We start from the raw sequence: 19,381 nt of genomic DNA, 5'->3' as shown, positions 1-19,381 counted from the left end.
CTTCTTTGGGCACGCACAAAGACCAGACAGTTACGCATCAACTCGTCTAAGCTCAGGTAAGAACATATCTCAGTATGAAAAAACGGTGGCCTGTTCCTTTAAAGAGGGGGTATTATGCTTTTTTCAATCACATAGCACCAGTCTATAGCGCACTACAATGATGACGAAACCTTCTGTTGGTCTGTAAATGCAGTAAATTAAAATAACTGCCTTGTATAAAATTGCTCTCTCAAAATGGCTGTAGCGAATGTCTTGAAATAGGCCTCTGTCTCTTTAAGAACCTCTGACCCTTTCCGACACGCCCCCTCCACACACTGTCTGTGGCATCAGTGGGGAGGGGGTTCTGCTGAGGAGCAGTGGTTGGTTACTCGGCTGGTGACGAAAGCTCAGAGGCGTCTCCAGGAGGTGGGGGCGTTCCAAGGAGCACTCAGGCAAAGCTATCCCTAAAATGGCCGCCATCTGAGTTTTTACAAATTACTCAAAAATACGTGAATGTGCCACACTTCAGGCATGTTTTTAATGAGGGAATGACATAGTAACATGATGTAAAGCTTGAAAAAGTCAATTTTGCATAATACCCCCCCTTTAACATGCAAGTTGTGTTTTGTATCGCTCCTGCTTGGGTAATCATGGCATTTTAATTTGTTTTCATTTTTAAAGGCTGTATCCATATTATTATGTTGTTCCTAATAGTATTGAACTAAACTCTTGGAGGTTTGAGTAATCCTGTTTTAAGTCACACCGCCTTTGCAGTGCACAATCCCGTCAGATCTACAAACGTAAACAAACGTGTAGCTTACCACTACTGAATCTGGGGTGAATGCACAACATTGTAAAGCAACTTGTAAAGCGCCGTATAGTATAAGACGTATGCATTATTATTGTTACTATAACATGGCCGACAGTGCCTTTAATTAGAGTTCCATTGATTTGCTAGCATGCCGGTAGCTGAAAATAAAACACAAAACCATATTTGCAAGCCAATATTATGCATAAAATGTTTAAAAGTCCAAACTTTAAAGTCCAAACCTTTTCACCAAACTCATCATTTGATCTGATCATTTTTGGGCTCAAATTGCCTTCACTACAAAAGCACTTCTTTCAGATACATGTAGCTTCTTTTAAACTGTCACTCACCATTTCGCCTGCAGAAGAGTCCAGGCGCATTTCTGCTCAGAGATAAGGACGGAATTACTTTTAGTTGGATAAGGGGTAGTTATAAACCATAAACGACTAAGCCTAAAGTGTCGGAAATATGTTTACAAAGCCCAATAATGCATTGAATAGGTCTTTTTTTTTAACTGAATCTGTGTCCAATAGTGTGTGTTTCAGCGCTGGCTGTATCAGGCACCTGGTTGTTCCGGGAGCACATCACCTCTGGGGGTCTTCCATGGGCCACAGAAAGAGAGACGAGAGCGCATGCAGCAGTAGGACGCCAGCCAGTGCTTCACACATGGAGCAGAACACTGGTGAGCCTGCGAGGACAGAGACGACGTGTTTATTATTTTATTATCGGTGTCAATCTCATCAAATGGAGGGAGGGAAAAAAAAAAGACTAGAGAAAAGCCCGGGTTGGGCAAGAAAATTAGGTTTGAAGACGTGGATCAAGACTAGTGACCACAGATTAAATATTGAATTAAATGTGATAATTGAATGTCTACAAATAACAAGATTGGTTGGGTTAGTAAGGGTGACTTGAAAATGTGAGTAGTGACGACTTAAAGTGACCGGTGAATAGTTTTTTTTGGGTATATTTTAATTTTCTTACAACATTTTCCAGACTACGTTATTAGCAATATGGGAATTTACTTCCTAACAATAAGGGTAACTTAACAATGTGAGTAATGACAACTTAAAAATGACTGATGAACCAGATTTTTTTGGTATATTTTCAATTTCACACGTTTTCGAGGCTACATTTTTAGCAATATGCGAATTTACTTTGTACAAGATTAGAACTAAAAATGTTCTAGTGACCTACTCTGTCATTTAGGATTAAAAAAAGTTTGTGAAACAACAGATTAAACATAATTCTATGTCATATTTTAGTGACAAACATCTACACCATGGTACATTTCTTTGTTTTATTGCTCTACATCCTTAGTGCTATATTAACCCAACACATATATCACACATTTTACATTACAATAGATTATTTTATCATATGTAGGTACTGCTTTATCCTATTGCTGTATTAAACCTTAGACACTTTGTTTCTGTGTCTTCTCAATATCACGTCGGTCGTCTCATGTTTTCAAGATACATCGTGAAAGTTAATCACTAGATTCAATGACAATAACTGCCCAATGATCTTCTTCGACTGCAATATTGCACAATCTGGAATGAATTTGCTCTATGTTACTCAAAGCTAGAGTAGCACTCGAGCCATAATGTGTAATAATAATATCCAGACTTTAATACCTAATGCAACGAATCACACCCTGCAACTTCTCATTTGAGGAAAACCAAGCATTGCGTATCTTCGGCAACAAAAGTTTCCCCGCCAAACTTTTGATCTTTGGTTTGTTGTTTGTGCCGAGCGCCGTGGATGCGACCGCACAAATCCTGTCACTTCTTCTTCTTCTTCTTTTGTTTTTTTTCTTTTTTTCTTCCTCCGCTTCCAACTCGTGAGCGTGCTTTTTCCATTCCCCGCAGAATTCAGCGCTGATCATTAACCTTTTCCTTTAGATTCTTCCCTCTTGCCTGGTCACATATTTGGTTCCTGGCCCCATATGCCACTTTCCTATTTCCTGCCTGCAGACAGCGGGGAGTAGCTCTATTATCACCTTCCCAGAGCTGTCTTTGAATGTGAGAGGCAATTCCATTTCACTCAGCCGCGGGGAGGAGGCGGGAGGAACCGGTGCGCCGGCGAGATCACAGAAAATTGGCTTAGGCTTGCTTCTTATAGTTAAATGTAAGACTATTCAGCCTCCATTGCGAGCCTAGATTTAAAGTTGCCTTCCTCCCCCTTCTTCATCTTCTAAGGATTAGTTTTAAATGAGCCAAAGGTTAAGTGCCCTGTATCATGGCCTGTTGTTGCTTCCCCATTTAGAAGTTTGAAATATTAACAATCCTTGCGAGTTGTCTTGCACTGCTGTGAATCTGTGCTAAACCATATCTGGAATGCCTCTAATGCGTCCGCGCTCTCTGTGCGTTTTGCACCGTTTTAAGCCCCGGTCGAGCGCTGTGTTATTTTCGGGGCCCCATCTCATCTCGGTCTCTCGCGTTTTCCTTTGCTTTTCATCGGTCCTTGGAACGGTGGGGCTCTTGACAATATTGCTGCAGGATAAATTAAACATGAGTAACGTCGAGTGATAATCTGTGGGCCTCTCTTTTCACACTGCATTCCCAATGAGCTGCGTGTTGGCCTGGTGTTGTTGCCTGCGATTTTAATGAAGATTATTCTTGTAACACGAGCGGGCGCCTGTTTGCTCTGATTCTCCCCCAAATATTTTCTCTGCAGATTCCGATTTATCTTCTTTTTTTTTCTTTTTTCCTTTCTCGGTGCGTGTGTCTGGCCTGTGATTTTCGCATTCTTTCTTTTTTTTCTTCTTCTAAAAACCTGTTTGTTTACAGCACGTGCCCTTAAAAGATGATGATTAACCAGATCGTGTTTTTTTCCCTCATTTTTTCCGACTTACAATTCGTCATTGTGTCGAGCTATTTATCGATGAACCATCCTCTGGCACGCACAGCTGTGAAAAGGTAATTAGTGCGTGTTTGCATCTTGTCTCACGAATCAAAGCTTGCGCCGAATAGACGGAACGCTCGAGTTTCCTATTGTTGCTTTCCATAAACCTCGAGGGGACTTCATGGCGTGGCCACTCTTAAAATGGAAGCGCTGTTTTATAAATAATTTCAGCAAAAACAGCCAACTCCACGCAATCACGGCGTTTCAATGATATTCGTTTGGCATAAGTCGCTTTGATTCCCGGGTGAAGTGCCTTAAAAAGTCGGCGCCGGTGTGAATTTTTCATGCCGTGGGTGCTTGCTGCTGGGGGGACAGTGGCAGCGCCGCTCCTCAACCGGCAAACCGTCTGACTGTGCATGGCAGCAGAAGTAACAAAATGGCCCAAACGCACTCCGGCGGGTCACACGGCCCTCTTTAAAAATTTAAAGGGACTAGCAACACACCAAACAGTTGATAACAGGCTGGAAGCGGGCGATAAAAGAAGTTAGCCCTTCCACTAACTTTGACATAAATATTCTCCCCTTGTTTTCGCTAAACCCGATAATCCACAATGGGGGGGTAACCCTCTCAGGGATCTACCCCGAGGACGTCTCACTCCTACAGAATAGGTACGAGACAAATTTCACACCAGAGCGTTTCTATAGTAACTTTGTATTACCATAAGCTACGCAATGTGTGCATAACCTACAGCTTATATAGCATTATATTCCCATAACCAACCGCAGTGTTAATTACCAGGCTGCCACTGTTTATGATGTCGAATCATCTGACAAAAGCCTTTGTTTCATGTTCATAAACTTTCCTGCAGAAAACATTTATATGACTCACTGCATGGTACGATATCTAAAGCATTTGTATTCACTATGATGAGCTTATTAAGTAGTAAATATGAGTTGATATGGGGATGACACAAAGTAGAGACAGTCTGGCGGTGGAGGGATCGGGAAAAGAAATTTGGAATAATGTCAATAGTTTAGCTTTACGTATAAAACCACTTTGACATGTTGTTCCACATAGTATAGATGAGCATGAAGGCAGTTTCACTTTCTACCTTACAGTTTGCATTATCTGCATATTCTTCATTAACAGACTTGGACAACCTGTGATTAAAAAAAAATACAGATTTGCCAGTTTCGCATTTCACGTTGGAAACATTTGTGAAATTTGTGAGGGTTTCTAGTTAACAGTTTTTCTCTCTCTCTCTCTCTCTCTCTCTCTCTCGATGTGTTTGTCTAATGCTTTTAAGTATTCATTTATTAATAGTATGTTTTACTTAGCACCTTTTGTATCAACTGTTTAACATAAAGTTGGTGTGCTACTTTCTCTAAACCTGTTGTTAATATTACTATATCAGTGCAACAAAAATGTATTGTCCTTTTTCCTGTTTCATAGATATTTACTTGTATCACAGTATACAGCTGTAATGTTTGTGTGTCTACTCAGCTAACATATATCTCTCAAATGTACAAAAGGTCCATGTATTTAAATCTACACTCAGCAGGAATATTAGTGACTTAATAAATGCTTAACCCTTCCAATTAGTTTCTGATAGAGCCAAGATAGCTTTTTTTCCCTCTACAGCCCTAATAGGCATATCTCCAAAGATCCCTATAGAACCTCTGTGCTGTGTCTTCCACGCTTCCCCTGCACCGGTGAGTGTTGATCACCTGTCCTGAGGTTAATTTGCTGCGAGTGGCTTCCTTTGTGGTGGCGAGCCTTGGCCTGGACATCAATAACGAGCAGGTGGAGGAGTGCGCTGGCGCTGAGGACGCGTGTCGCGGTGTGTCCAGGGAGGGCTCCTAATAAGGGCTTAAAAGCCACAACTGTCCAGCCCGCCCCACCGCAGGGGCCCCCAGCTGTCTCTGTCAGAGCACCTTTGATTCCCTATGACAGAAGACACAGCACCGCGGGGGGTTATGTAAGCACGGGGTCAGATTAGTCGGCCTGCGTAATTAACAGCCACAGTGAAGTAAGGTTTCATGGTCTTCAAAGCGCGTACAGCATACAGTAAGTTCAAAGGCTGATGCTGAAAATGCTTTTAGAAAAAACTTTTTGTACTCTTGTCGAGGCTGTCTTGGACAAGGGATAGAACCAATTACCTAAAATGCTATGGATATTCAAAAGATTTCACTATTTCTTTTGGGGTTGGCTACACCAGTGCAACCAAGACTCAATCATTTAGGCGCACTGTTATTGAAACGTGAGGGTCCAATACTCATCTATGCTCATTTGACTATTAAAGTGATAGTCTGGAAGTCTAAATGTATTACAAATTTCATAAAAATTAGCAAAATCGACCACCCCGTTGCAAGTAAGTAATAACATATATTTTTTTGGTTTAAGTCCCTCCTTCCCGGATCTCAGCATCTAATCAGAGTCTCGCATCCTCCCGCGTCGACCAATGAGAAGAGCTTTTCCTGTGAACCAGCCTGTCAGGTCCAATCAGGAGGGGAGGGGGAGGAGCTTGATCGTTAACTTTTGAAAATCCTGTTCCTCCTCACTAAGACGGGCTTTCTGGTTCAAGAGTGGAGCGATTTGATTTGTTTACTTTAAAATGTCACCTTGCAAACTTACAGACTATCACTTTAATTTGATTGAAAAACAAAACAAAACATATAGATCTGCATATTTATTTGGTTGATACAAAAATAATAAAATAATAACAGCTACACCTAGCGTCATATTTTTTCAGAGCTGTAAAGTTTCTGTTTTGAAGGCAATCCGAGTATAATTTCACCAATACAACTACTAGACTAATAGACTACGATAATAGCAAAAGGGGAATAATTAAAAGTGCATGAAAACTTTCTGAACCCGAGGCATACTTTTTTTTCTTTCATTTTGATGTATTGATGGATATTGCGATGTGACGTCTGGCAAACAACCTATGAATAAGTCAGGGGCCATCTTAAATGCGTTGCCATGAAATTTTCAGCGCCACTGTAATATAAGCCACTACCTGTCATGAATCCCAAATAACCTTGGCTCCATCCTCTTAGTTCAGCGCACTTGTGCCTCATTCCTTATTACTGGCCTGACAAGGAAATGTTTACCCATCCGACAAGAGACAAGCCACTTCATAGTCGGGAGGGGGGGGGGAAGCAATTTCACCTGACTGGAGTAGCGCGCGGTGTCCCCGGTATCCTTGCTGGCTATAATTTTGTTGTCATTTTGTGTGCGCTGATCGTATCATTGAAGTGACAGTGCTGGGCATTAGGTAAAGTCCCTAAGCTGGTGCTCACTTTCAGGCTTTTTCTCTCCTTGTCATTCACATTGATTAGATTAGGCCCAGGTGGCGAGCAGATTCCTTTGGCACAACAATAAAAAAAAGATGGCGACGTGAGTGGTGACGAGCGCGCATGCTTTTGGCTCGGCAGTATGCTAGAACGGAGGGGAAAAGACATGGGAAAAAGAGAGAGATTGTGATTACCTTTTGGTTATTTTACTCTGTGTTGCATAATTAAACTTTCCATTTTGGAGGAATAGGCTGTTTGTTTCATGTTTGAGTACAGAATTACTAGTGGCTACACTGTATATATGGCCAACTTTTCTTAGAAATGTTGCAGTTGCGAGTGCCTTTAATAGTCTGCTTATGAAATATGCATTTATACCTGGATATCCAATCAGTAACAAAATAAGTTAATTAACCTCAAAAACAGAAAAGCTTGTGGCTGGATATAAAATGTATGGAAATGTTAGTATTGAACTCAACAGTCCTGCCCACTTCCACTCCTTCACTGGTACCAGAAGCCAGTGTTCCCCCCCCCCCAATGACTTGAAAATTTAAATATGAAGGTTACACTACCTGAATAACACTGTGAAAGTTGGAGGGAGTAAAACCTGTCAGCTGTTGCCTTGACACATTTCTACCTCTCGCCTTTGAGATGATTAGAAGCACGTCTCTGCCAGAGTTTATAGCGAAACAGAGTCGCGACGTGAACGGGACGGGGCAGACCGCCAATGCTAACGCTGTGCTAATTTAGCTTTTTTTAATATATATTAAGACACACAGCAGCGCACAGGGTCTGTTTTTCTGTCCTAAATGCTGCATTTAATGGAGATGATGCCGAAAGATGTTTACTTTCATACAAAATAATTTGATTATCACAGCTTCAAGAGTTTAAATGCATGACGGAGGCTAATCAGCTATGGCCAAAACGCAGAAAGAAGAGGACATTTAAACAGTAAAATGCTTACGGTTTTGGTTTATAAAGTTTTGGATAAATCTTTCATTTAAAGCTACACTGCGAAGAATTTTACTCAAATTTTCAAATTGAAATACAAGCATTTATTTTACGACAGATATTTTTATTGAAAAATACCTCATAAATGTACAAACAGACATGTACCTTTGCCGTGAGCGGCAAGTTACAGTCATGCCCCGAGACATGACTGTAACTTTCCCGAGAGTGGGTACGCCTCCAGCTCGTCTCCATGGAGATGTGACTAAAGTCAGCAGAATTTGAGATTGAAACAGGTTAGATCCTCATCCAGGTCTATTCTTTGATCACCCACTGCAGTAATAGCATTTTCTGTATTGAGCTGGTCATTAGGAGCATGTTTTTTTTTACTAATGGCAACAGTATCGTCCAAAATGTTACACAGCATCCCTTTAAAATTGTTTTATGTCAATGTGTTGCCACATACTGTAGCTAATTAGCTGCTTAAACCTTAAACTCTCTCCTTTCTTGGAAAGTAAATGGAAGAAATTATTGGGATTTTTTACTTCCGGCACTGGCCAAAGGAAACGAAGTGGGCGGGGCTGTTGAGCTCTACAGGGGGTGGTGGCCTGCTCCCTGGAATCTGATTGGCTACTTCTATCATCATCCCTCTCATAGGGACTTATGGGCAGTATAATTGGGGTCAATTACAAGTTCAAATCAATTTTACTAACAACATAATAGGACCAGAGTTATAACATGCTGTATATGGAGAACCGGCCAAGAGCATATGAGCTTTAGCAAGAACATTTTTGCAAATAGTCTTGACATGGGCTAGCTCCAGTGCCCCTTTACCCTGTGCAAAAAAGGTCTGGACACGCCCCTGGTTAGATTCTAATTTAACTAAAAAAAAGGTTGAATAAAATTGGCTTCCCAATAACTAACCAATTATTTTATATTCCCAGGCATGAAGATGAGTCATTTAAGAGATCAGAGTCATTACAACACACAACAGAACGTAGAATGACTGATTTCGCAGTACTGCCTTTCTATTGTCCGTCCCTGATTGAGACAAGTGCATTTTTGGCAAGGTGTCAAGCACATGGCCAGTTAACACAAGGCTCTTCATGGGAGGCCCCTGGTTAAATCTCAGTTGGTCAGAGTGTGGGGTTGAGTCTCTAACCCCCACCGCCTCCCCTCTCTCTTCTCTCCCGCTCCTCCCAGTGGGACAGATCTGGCCACTGGCACACTCCGCCCCCCTCCCCTCCTCACCCCCGGCTAATGTCCGATGCTGCGGCTGAAGCCAATAGAGAGGGATAAGCCAGATCTCAGCGATAAAGTGGGGGACACCTGGAGAGCGGCTGCACGCCTGATTCAACAATTGGTTTGTCGAGGCCAAACGCTTATTAAAGATCAGCCGTACAAGTGGAGCGTAATCCTGTAATGAGGAGGGAGCAGTGGCCACAGACAAGCCCGTGCATGCTTCGCTGAAATAGATGCTGGACCCTATAACCCGCTCTGTAATGACCCCGTCTTGTTAGCTCCCTGGCTGTTCATTAGATGCAAGAACCAGGCCGTTGCTTCCAGGGGCTGCCGTGTGGAGATGTGCCAGGCAAAAATTAACCGCGCTCATGTGACAGAACCATGTAAGAAGCGGGCATTGGTACCAGTGTAAGTGTGCAGTATAGTTTGGTTAACTTCCTGTATAGGCCAGTGTAGGGTTCCTGTCAAATCAGATTAAAACGCAAACAGCAATATGCATGTGATATGTCGACAATCAACAACTAATACAGGGATATGGCCATACGTAAGCACAAACCTATGACAACAATAATGCTTTATAAAGAGATTTTTGGTAAATGCTCATGGTTAAACTGATAAGCGAGCCACAAAACAAACAGAATCAAAATATGGGCAGATCAATGAGGGGGAAAACATTTTTTTGCTTTGTTTTGGGTCATATCCCCAACCTTAACCCAAGAGTAGTGCGATTTTTGGGGCAGTCAAAATGATTGTGAAAGCATAACTAATATTCAAATCAGCAAGGAAGTGAGCCATGGAGCTCTTGAGAAGGAGATGGTTTGAATACCCAGGATCAGCCATGATATAAGTTAAATAAATCAACTACAGGTATAGGGTTTGATGAGAGATAAGGAGAATAATCAAGTCAAAAGCTTCAAAAAACAACAATTAGTTCAATGTATTTTAAGGGGTCGAAATAGATGTTTGATCTATGTCTTATTGTTTTGTTGTTACTGTATTTTTTTTTACCTATCGGTTAATATAATGACCTTTTAGTCCATTTTGGCCTTCTGGTCCGCATTGACACACAATAAAAGTTGGATGGACCCCTCGAAAACAATTTCCATTTTCACAATCAAACTTTGTGTTCAACATTTTGCATCCCACTCAAAAGTGAAAGAAAACCTCCCCCACTGCCTGTTATTAATCATCATTTGGCCATTATTTTAGTCACACTAGTCCCATTAGTCTGAATGATTTAACAATTCACTTTGAGTTATTTGTTCATGAAAATGTGAGCTTTAGTCGTGTCTTCAAATGAATCGTTACTATTGCTCCTCATTTCAAAGGCAACATATTCATAGACTGTGTGTAATGCCTTACCTGTGAACTGCTCAGTTAACTTGGTCACAATTTTGTCAAAGCATAATGCGGAGAAGTGTCCAAGTCTTGGTTATAGCTGCCAGACACCATTTCCATGCATTTTTCTATTCACCTGCAAAAATCTGCAACAACAAAAAAAACAGCAACAAATCAAAACGGTTTTATTTATTTTATTTATCTAAACCAGTGATTTGATTAAACCCAAACATTCAACTTGTATGTTTCTGATAAATAAAAAAATATACAAGCAGAAGTTCTAATGATCAGCTAAAGACAATGCTATTATTTTCAGTGGGTTTTCATAATAATTTGGAAGAGGAGCAAATGTAGTTGGTCCAAGCAAAGCAGCGGGGGCTCCACGGACACAAGTGGTGACGTCCCGCTCTCAGCAAAGTTGTGAGTCCACTTTGCCTTTTACCTGTTGTGTTTTTTTGAAATCACAACAAAAAACGTGACAAAAACATAGCAAAAAACATGACGAAAAAGCGCCGAAAACAAAAGCATATGACGAAAGCGTGACAAAAATGCAGCAAAAACAAGAAAAAAGTGACACAATTATGACGAAAATGTGACCAAAACGTAAAGACAAGACAAAAAATTGACAAAAATGTGATGATAATGTGACAAAAGTTTTACGGGGGAGAAAAAACGACGAATATGTGGCGTAAAAAAAGTCACAAAAATGTAGCAAAAAATGTGACAAAAAAGCGTTGAAAACAAGCTACAAAAAAGAGACACAAATGTGACGATAATGTGAAGAAAGTTGGCCGAAAATTAAACAAAAAACGTGACAAAAAAACGTGGCGTAAAAAACGTGGCGTAAAAAACGTGATGAAAATGTGACGAAAACGTATCCAAAAAGCTGCAAGGACAAGACAAAAAATTGACAAAAATGTGACAAAAATGTGACGAAAGTTTGCCGGAAAAAAAAAAAAGCATGAAGAATATGTGGCGTAAAAAAAAGTCACGAAAATGTAACAGAAACCATGACAAAAAAGCGACGAAAACATAACAAAGCTATACGTGACGAATGCGTGACAAAAAAGTGGCAAAAACAAGCGAAAAGAAAGAGACACAAATGTGACAAAAACGTGGCGTAAAAAAAGTGGTGGAAAAAAACGTGACAAAAATGTAACAAAAACCGCCATGAAAAAGTGACAAAAACGTGAGGGACACGTGACGAACACGACGAACATGTGACCACAAAAACGAGGAAAGCTTAGGCCTTAGCTTTCAAATGAGGCGTTACACTTACGCTCTCAGGTCAAGAAGCTTTTAGATTTGGGTAAAGCCGAACCGGAGAAAATGTAGGACTCGGTCAAGGTTAGGAGGAGAAGCGAGCCTGCAAAGCATACTTTTATTTCCCTCAGCATTAAAACAAATAAAACTTATCATATTTATTTGCCAAAAATGTTACAGAGTGTGGCTTTAGCTTCTTTGGAAATCTTCAAATTTGTAGCTCCAAGCGAGACCCGCGAGCGCTTGTGCGAGATGTAACGTGGCTGTTCCCGGTGCCACGGTTCACGATCAAATATTTAGTAGCCTTGGGACTGATAAACACATCTTCAGAGGGACGCTATGATTTCACGCTATATCACAAACATTTTAAGGCATCAGATGCACTGCCTGTCACGGGCTGTCATTCTTGGTGCGTTAATAATACATCCTGGCTGCTGCGGCAGACATCCTTTGGCACTCATGGCGCATAAATAGATAAATAACACGAATAAATAGGTAAATAACGCAAGAGGTCCTTCTTCTTGTGCGGCATTTCTTTTATTTATCCCCCCCCTCCTCCTCTCGAGTTAATACAATTTTATATGTTTGTGTCATACTACAACCAGCTCACTTTGCTCACGGCGCTGTCCTAATTAAGAGCTGTCTAATTAAATTACAACCTTGAGTTAACCAATGGCACGGCTCGTTTCATTAAAGCGGAGAGAGTGATGGAAAGAAAATCCTCCCTGATTGCAGGATGGTGTCAATTGGCTAATTTGCCGCCATCGCTACTTCAAGTCGTATAGCAAGGCGTTTTCCCCCCGCGTTAAGATTGGGAAAGGCGTGCGATATAGGTTGATCTAATAGTGGCTTCTTTCATAGAGCCATGCAGGTGGAGAATTGCTTGTCACCGTCGAGTGGTCTCTCCAAGAAATTTATGAATGTGGGCAGTGCCTTCTCGAGCTCGGATGGATCAGAGCTTCCGCTGCAGGACCATCCTCTTCTATCTGCGAGTGACAACCTGGAGGGAAGTTCACCTCTGAAAAAAAACTCCAGGGAGATGACGAATCAGTCAGAGGCAGACAATTTCCCCGACTCCAAGGACGCGCCGGGGGACGTCCAGAGGGGCAAACTCTCTCCTGGTCTTCACTTCGATGGATCTGCGGCTGAAAGGTGCATCTTTTCTCCGTCGCAGCCGCAGCCAGTCTCCGCCGCAGCACCGAGTGCCATGTTCCCGTACGCGAGCCAGCACGCGCCACCAGCGTTCTCCATCGGCAGCCCCGGACGCTACATGGCGCACCACCCGGTCCTCTCCAACGGAGCGTATAACAGCCTGTCGCAGGGCTACCCGGCCGCGGGCTACCCGTACGCGCAACAGTACGGCCACGCGTACCAGGGAGGCGCGTTCTACCAGTTCACCTCCGCGCAGGGGCTGGTACCGGGCAAGGCGCAGGTTTATCTGTGCAACAGGGCCCTGTGGCTCAAGTTCCACAGGCACCAGACCGAGATGATCATCACTAAGCAGGGCCGGTAAGTGCGCGCTTTCTCGGCTTGGCATCATCGACTTTTTTGGTGAGATTACCTCGATTTAAAGTCAATTTAAACTGAACGGATTAATCTGGATTTTTGCTTTAAAAATAACAAAGACGCGCAACGATTGTTTTTGTTCTTTTTTTTTTACTACAACCGGATAAATGAAGGCCTTTTATTTGCTTTTCTTTGTTTTCGGATTTGGCAGAAGTGTATCGTGGCATATTCGTTTTTTTGTTTGTCTTTTTTTATTCAGTGTTTATAACATTTAATTTATACATTTTAAATTTTCTATTTTCCCCACAGACGAATGTTCCCCTTTCTGAGCTTTAACATATCTGGCCTGGACCCCACCGCTCACTACAACATTTTCGTGGATGTGATTCTGGCGGATCCAAATCACTGGCGCTTTCAGGGGGGGAAGTGGGTTCCGTGTGGGAAAGCAGATACAAATGTCGTAGGTAGGAATATGCGCCTATTTTAAACAATATTCTTTTACAAATGTATTTATTTTTTATCATTTTAAACTGAATTTATATTTTTCACATTTAACAAAATATTGATTCTTTTTTTTTTTTTTTTTTTTAATCCAGGAAACAGAGTTTACATGCACCCAGACTCACCAAACACAGGGGCTCATTGGATGCGTCAGGAAATCTCCTTTGGAAAACTAAAGCTCACTAATAATAAAGGCGCATCCAACAATACTGGTCAGGTACGTGCTTCATGTCTCTCATTTATTTTTATTTTGTTTTGTTCGTTGAAATCTTGATGTTTATGTGCCATGAAGCTGCAATTTTGTCAACTTCTATGTGTAACGAATGCAGCTTTTGTTCTGAGAGAAAATGTAAAACACTGTGGATGTTTTGTGCGTAAAAACCTGCAAAACATTTTTTCCCCAAAACGAACTAAACTCATTGCGCTTTATATTTAAAACCACTATTGTCTTTTTTTCTCCCTACGGGACACATTTTTGTTCCATTTTCTCAGTAATCCTTTCGCCTGTTGCGCGTGTGGAGCGCGTTAAGTCCGTGCGTAAACGAGCCCAGCGCGTGTTGTTGTGAGAGCAGTGTCTTTGTAAACGGGGCGTGACGCGCGTGTCCGTGTGTCTTACAGATGGTGGTGCTTCAGTCCCTGCACAAATATCAGCCGCGTCTGCACGTGGTGGAAGTGAACGAGGACGGAACGGAGGACACGAGCCAGCCGGGGCGCGTGCAGACCTTCACCTTCACCGAGACGCAGTTCATCGCCGTCACCGCGTACCAGAACACAGACGTACGGGCGCACGCAATCCACACATCAGCATTTTTCTACAGCTATTTCTCACAAACTAGTTCAATTATTATTTCATTCGATTACAGAAAGTGTTTCAATTATTTGTTCTCCACATTTATTTTTTTGGTTCACACGTTATTAACAAGTCGATTGTCTTTGACAGATTACACAATTAAAAATCGACCACAACCCATTTGCCAAAGGATTTCGGGACAACTATGACACGTAAGTCCTTTCCCCTTTAATAAACCATACAACCAACATTTTCCTTCAATAGCCTAATGTTTTCTGTTTGCTGGAGAGAAGCTAATGCAGTTTCAATGAGAGGCTACACGTATTGATAATAAAGCTAAATTTGATCTCTCTGATTTGAATTTCTTTATCTATTTTTAGCCAACTTTAGTTTCATTTTTTCATTGACTGACAGAATCTTTTCAAACTGACTTGACTTATTTTGCTTGTTTTCCATTCTACGCCTGAGTGCTTATGCATAAAGGGCTTAAAGGGACTATACCTCATTTTGAACCTTTTTAGTGACGAAATGGGTATTTTTTACGTCACTGCCGTCCATTGGCGTTAATATGTGACGGTAAACCCCTTTTCGTCACATACTGACTATTTGGGTTGACCAAACACAACATCAACGAATCATAATATGGCGCAAATGTCACGCATCAGGCTGATTTCTTCACATATTACTACTTTTATAACATACTTTTATGGGGCAAAAATATTTTTACCTCACAAAAAGAAAAAGAAAAATCATATATAGCTCCTTTAAGAAAAAAAAAAGCTCCATTCCATATTGTGTCATGTGCTCGTAGATTCCAGTTTATTCATTCAGACTTAGCCAACATTTAACTGTTCACGTAGTAGCCATACATCCACTGAATGACTGCATCTACAGACTGCTGAGTTTAGTGTTGAAGGTGAAAGTGTTTTGTTGAACTTTTGTTCCCGTGGTCCCTGAGCTGTTTGTTTGTCCTTGCAGGGTGTACACAGGCTGCGACATCGACCGCCTCACTCCGTCTCCGGGTGACTCTCCGCGTTCACAGATCGTGCCGGGCGCGAGATACGCCATGCCCAGCTCCTTCCTGCAGGACCAGTTTGTCAGCACTTATGCCAAATCTCGCTTTCACCCTGGCGTGGGGGCCGGGCCTGGCACGGAGCGCAGCGTCCCACTCGGCAACAGCTTGCTGTCCCCGCAGCAAAGCGAGGAGCCCCCTGTTGCCACCCCCCCGCAGCGCTGGTTTGTCACCCCTGCCAACAACCGACTGGACTTCGGTGCCTCGGCATACGACGCCGCGGATTTTGCCGGTAACGCGGCCACCTTGCTGTCGTACGCGGCGGCCGGAGTGAAGGCCCTCCCGCTGCCAACTGCAGGCTGCTCCAACCGGGCTCTGGGTTATTACGCAGACCCCTCGGGCTGGGGCGGACGCACGCCGCCACAGTACAAGTCCGGCTCGGTCTTCTCCTGTTGGCCAGCCAACTCCCTGAGCGGGAGAGGGGTGAGCTACCTGTCCGAGGAAGGCCTGGACTCAGTGACCACAGACAGATCTCCCATCGGAGCCTCGGAGGAGCCCAAACCTAAAGACATGTCTGAGCCCAGCTGGATAGAGACACCGTCCTCCATCAAGTCCATAGACTCCAGTGATTCTGGGATCTTTGAACAGGCCAAAAGGCGGAGGATTTCCCCCTCTGCTACCCCTGTCCCAGAGACAGTGTCCCCGCTAAAGTCTGAGTGTGATAAAGCCTGTACAAAGGACATTGGCTACTATAGCTTTTATCCTCACAGCTAAGATCTATCTATCTATCTATCTATCTATCTATCTATCTATCTATCTATCTATCTATCTATCTATCTATCTATCTATCTATCTATCTATCTATCTATCTATCTATCTATCTATCTATCTATCTATCTATCTATCTATCTATCTATCTATCTATCTATCTATCTATCTATCTATCTATCTATCTATCTATCTATCTATCTATCTATCTATCTACTGTAAAATACAAAAAAACAAAAAATGAACGTTGCGCTGCGCAGTTCATGGCCAAAATGTACATTCTTCCACTGCGGTCTGCCCGCACTCTGCGCGAGGCCTGACGTCTTGTTCTCTCACTGTTGCGTCTAAACACTGTAATAAATATGGACAAAGTGTATATAACATCTGGCCATGGTGGATGTACAGATTTATGTTCAGTAGCGAACTGTTAGTCCATTGCGTTAAAAGATGTTCCTGTGTAGCATATAATGACGAATACTCCTTGTCTGGGGAAATGATGTATTTTGTACTTTATGAAAGCTGTAGGCACCAAGAGGCGTTATTTATCTCTGTGTATGATACGTGTGCGTAAACAGATGTTGGTTGTAGGCTTAGGGTCTTTTTTATATTTTCCTGAATTTGAGCGTTCTTTTTTCATAGCCTATAGCTGCTGTCGTGGAAACCTCTGTATCTGCTGTAATGTGCTGTAAAAACAGAATAAACGACTTTGAAATCGCGTAACGCCTAAAAAAAAAGAAAAAAAAAGGAAAAGAAAAGAAAAGATCATACGGGCCAAAGTTACAAACAGCAAATGTGAATTAATGTAAACAAACGCAGCAACAGCTCTTTAACAGTGCAGATTAGGCCTAGTGGTTGCGCGCGCCTGTTTTGCACGGTTCTGATTGGAGGAAAACAAGGGGCAAGCGGAGAAAAGAAACAAACGCGAAACTCCATCAGAGTCGCAAAAAAAAAAAGATAAAATGAGATGACTTGTCTATGGCCGACTTTGCCTGAAAAGTTATGCCAATTAAAATCAGCATGTTATTTCGATCGGCACAATGTGAGGGGCTGTTGTTGTTATTGTTGCCTGACTGCATAGCCTGTTTATATTTAGGCCTATATGCGGTTTCTCGTTGTTGTGAAATGCAGTCTCCGGCTTTGGCATCGCCACGCACCAGCTCACCTGCCTATAGGACCTACATGCTTTGTAATAACATACGTAAAATAGAATTGCCTAGGGCCATATTGTATCATATTGCGAACGAGTTTCCCTTTAATCAATCATTTGTCAGTCAGGTTGTAAGAAACTTTTTTCATTTAGCTACTGGACGTTTTTGTTGTTCAGTTTTTATTTCTCCCTCTCTTTTTTTTTTCTTACCATACGTCGGTGTGATCAAATATGAGGCATTGCTTTGTGAAAATGACAAGGCCTTTACGGTCGGTCAATGGAGACGCTTTCTCAACTCGTGCGTAATCAGACGTTACGCTTTCTTACCACCTCGCGCACCTTTCTTTTTTTTTTCTTACAGATCAAACATAGAAAAATAATTGTAATTGAACAATATTACAAAACGAGACGCGACAGCCGGAAAGAAAAAGAAAAACTATGAGCTTCATCTGTAAACCTGCACTTCTTTTGCCATGCATTAGATGGCGACACATGAGCGTTTTAGGCCTTCACTTATTTCAGAAACACAATTCTAGATGTGAAAACAGCACCGTACAACATATAAGGATTACTACCTCTTTTTCTTTTTTTTTTCTTTTTTTTAAGGGTGACGTTGTTTTTATATAAATAGCGAGACGATGATTAAACCGGTTGTGGATCTTGGTCTCTTCCACACTGGTCCTACCCCAAAACTGCAACTAGCAAAGCGACACATGAACAGCAGGTGGCGATGCATGATCACAGTATTATCTCATGACTGCGCATCATCGACCTCATATTCACAGTTAAACTCTTTAGCAGTCTGTAGATGTGGACTATAGACTCTGTTTTTAGGATAGAAGAAATTGACATATTTTCAAGTTAAGAAAAGAAAAGGCACGCACAAAGAGGCAATTTCATTTGGAATTAAGATAAAATAATACAATAGAAGCTGTAATTATTAGTTATGGAGGAACGTTTCATTTGTGTCAACTTGTTGCAAATCCACGTAGCTTTATTGGTCTTTTCCGCATGTGATTAGCGGCTAAGTCATGTGACACCGGTACCGCGGTCTAACAATCGCACCGTGATTGGTGATTGATACAGCCAACGGCACCATACGGCGTCGATCAGTCAGCCACTTAGCTTATGAACTGTTGAATTTAACTCATTGCAATTCGGGATATGAAGACCTATTAATTTCCTTAAAGCCACACCGCGTAAAATTTAATCCAATGAATGATGTTGGAATACAGGCATTTATTTTACGACAGATATTTTCATAATTAAAAAAAAAAAAAAGTGCTCATAAATGTACAAACAAACATGTGGTTTTGCTCTGAGCGGCTCAGCTCTCCTAAGACATGACTGTAGCTTTACCGGGAGTGGGTACGTCTCCAGCTCGTCTCCATGGAGATGTCGGCTAAAGTCAGCACAATTTGAGATTTTAATAAGTTAGGTTCAACCAAATCCATTTTTTGATTACCCACTGCAGTCACAGCATTTTCTGTGTCGAACTGGTCATTGGGAACGGGTATGCGTTTGTGCAACAGTATAGTCCAAAATGTTACGCAACAGTACAGTCCAAAATGTTACGCAGTGTGCCTTTAAAATACGTGTGTAGAACTTCGATATGGCAGAATTTGTTAGTGAAACAGCTCAATATAACAACTTACCATCATTTGTGGCTATGACCTTTTCCTTTGCATTTTCTTGGGTTCAAACTGTGCGAAACATAATGAGAAAACTAGATTAGCGTGGCCAAAGTGCCCCCCCAAAACTAGTTAGAGTAGCTTCTCTTCCTAACTAATCCTAACAGCAGCAGCCCGTGTCGTCACCCAGTCGTGCCTAAAAGGGTTTTCTTTGCACTGGTGTCGATTACATAAGCCACAACGAGTTCCCCCCTTTTCTCTGTAACAAAAGCTAATCCCATTTCCGAGTCTGACGAGTGCGCGCTGCTAAG

General features: G+C 42.0%; 1 protein-coding gene across 1 annotated transcript; it reads left to right on the top strand.

Annotated features, from left to right (window-relative positions):
- Positions 1-12,394: 12,394 nt before the first annotated feature.
- tbr1b (T-box brain transcription factor 1b) lies at positions 12,395-16,376 on the top strand. Its single transcript, XM_079563186.1, has 6 exons — positions 12,395-13,224; positions 13,531-13,685; positions 13,818-13,939; positions 14,341-14,499; positions 14,663-14,724; positions 15,491-16,376. The coding sequence occupies exons 1-6, from the start codon at positions 12,581-12,583 to the stop codon at positions 16,296-16,298; spliced, it is 1,950 nt and encodes a 649-aa protein (XP_079419312.1). The 5' UTR covers positions 12,395-12,580; the 3' UTR covers positions 16,299-16,376.
- The last annotated feature ends 3,005 nt before the right edge of the window (positions 16,377-19,381 follow it).

Source organism: Gobius niger, assembly GCF_951799975.1.
Source record: "Gobius niger genome assembly, chromosome: 9".
NCBI lineage: Eukaryota > Metazoa > Chordata > Actinopteri > Gobiiformes > Gobiidae > Gobius > Gobius niger.
This window is presented reverse-complemented; position numbering and strand designations above follow the sequence as displayed.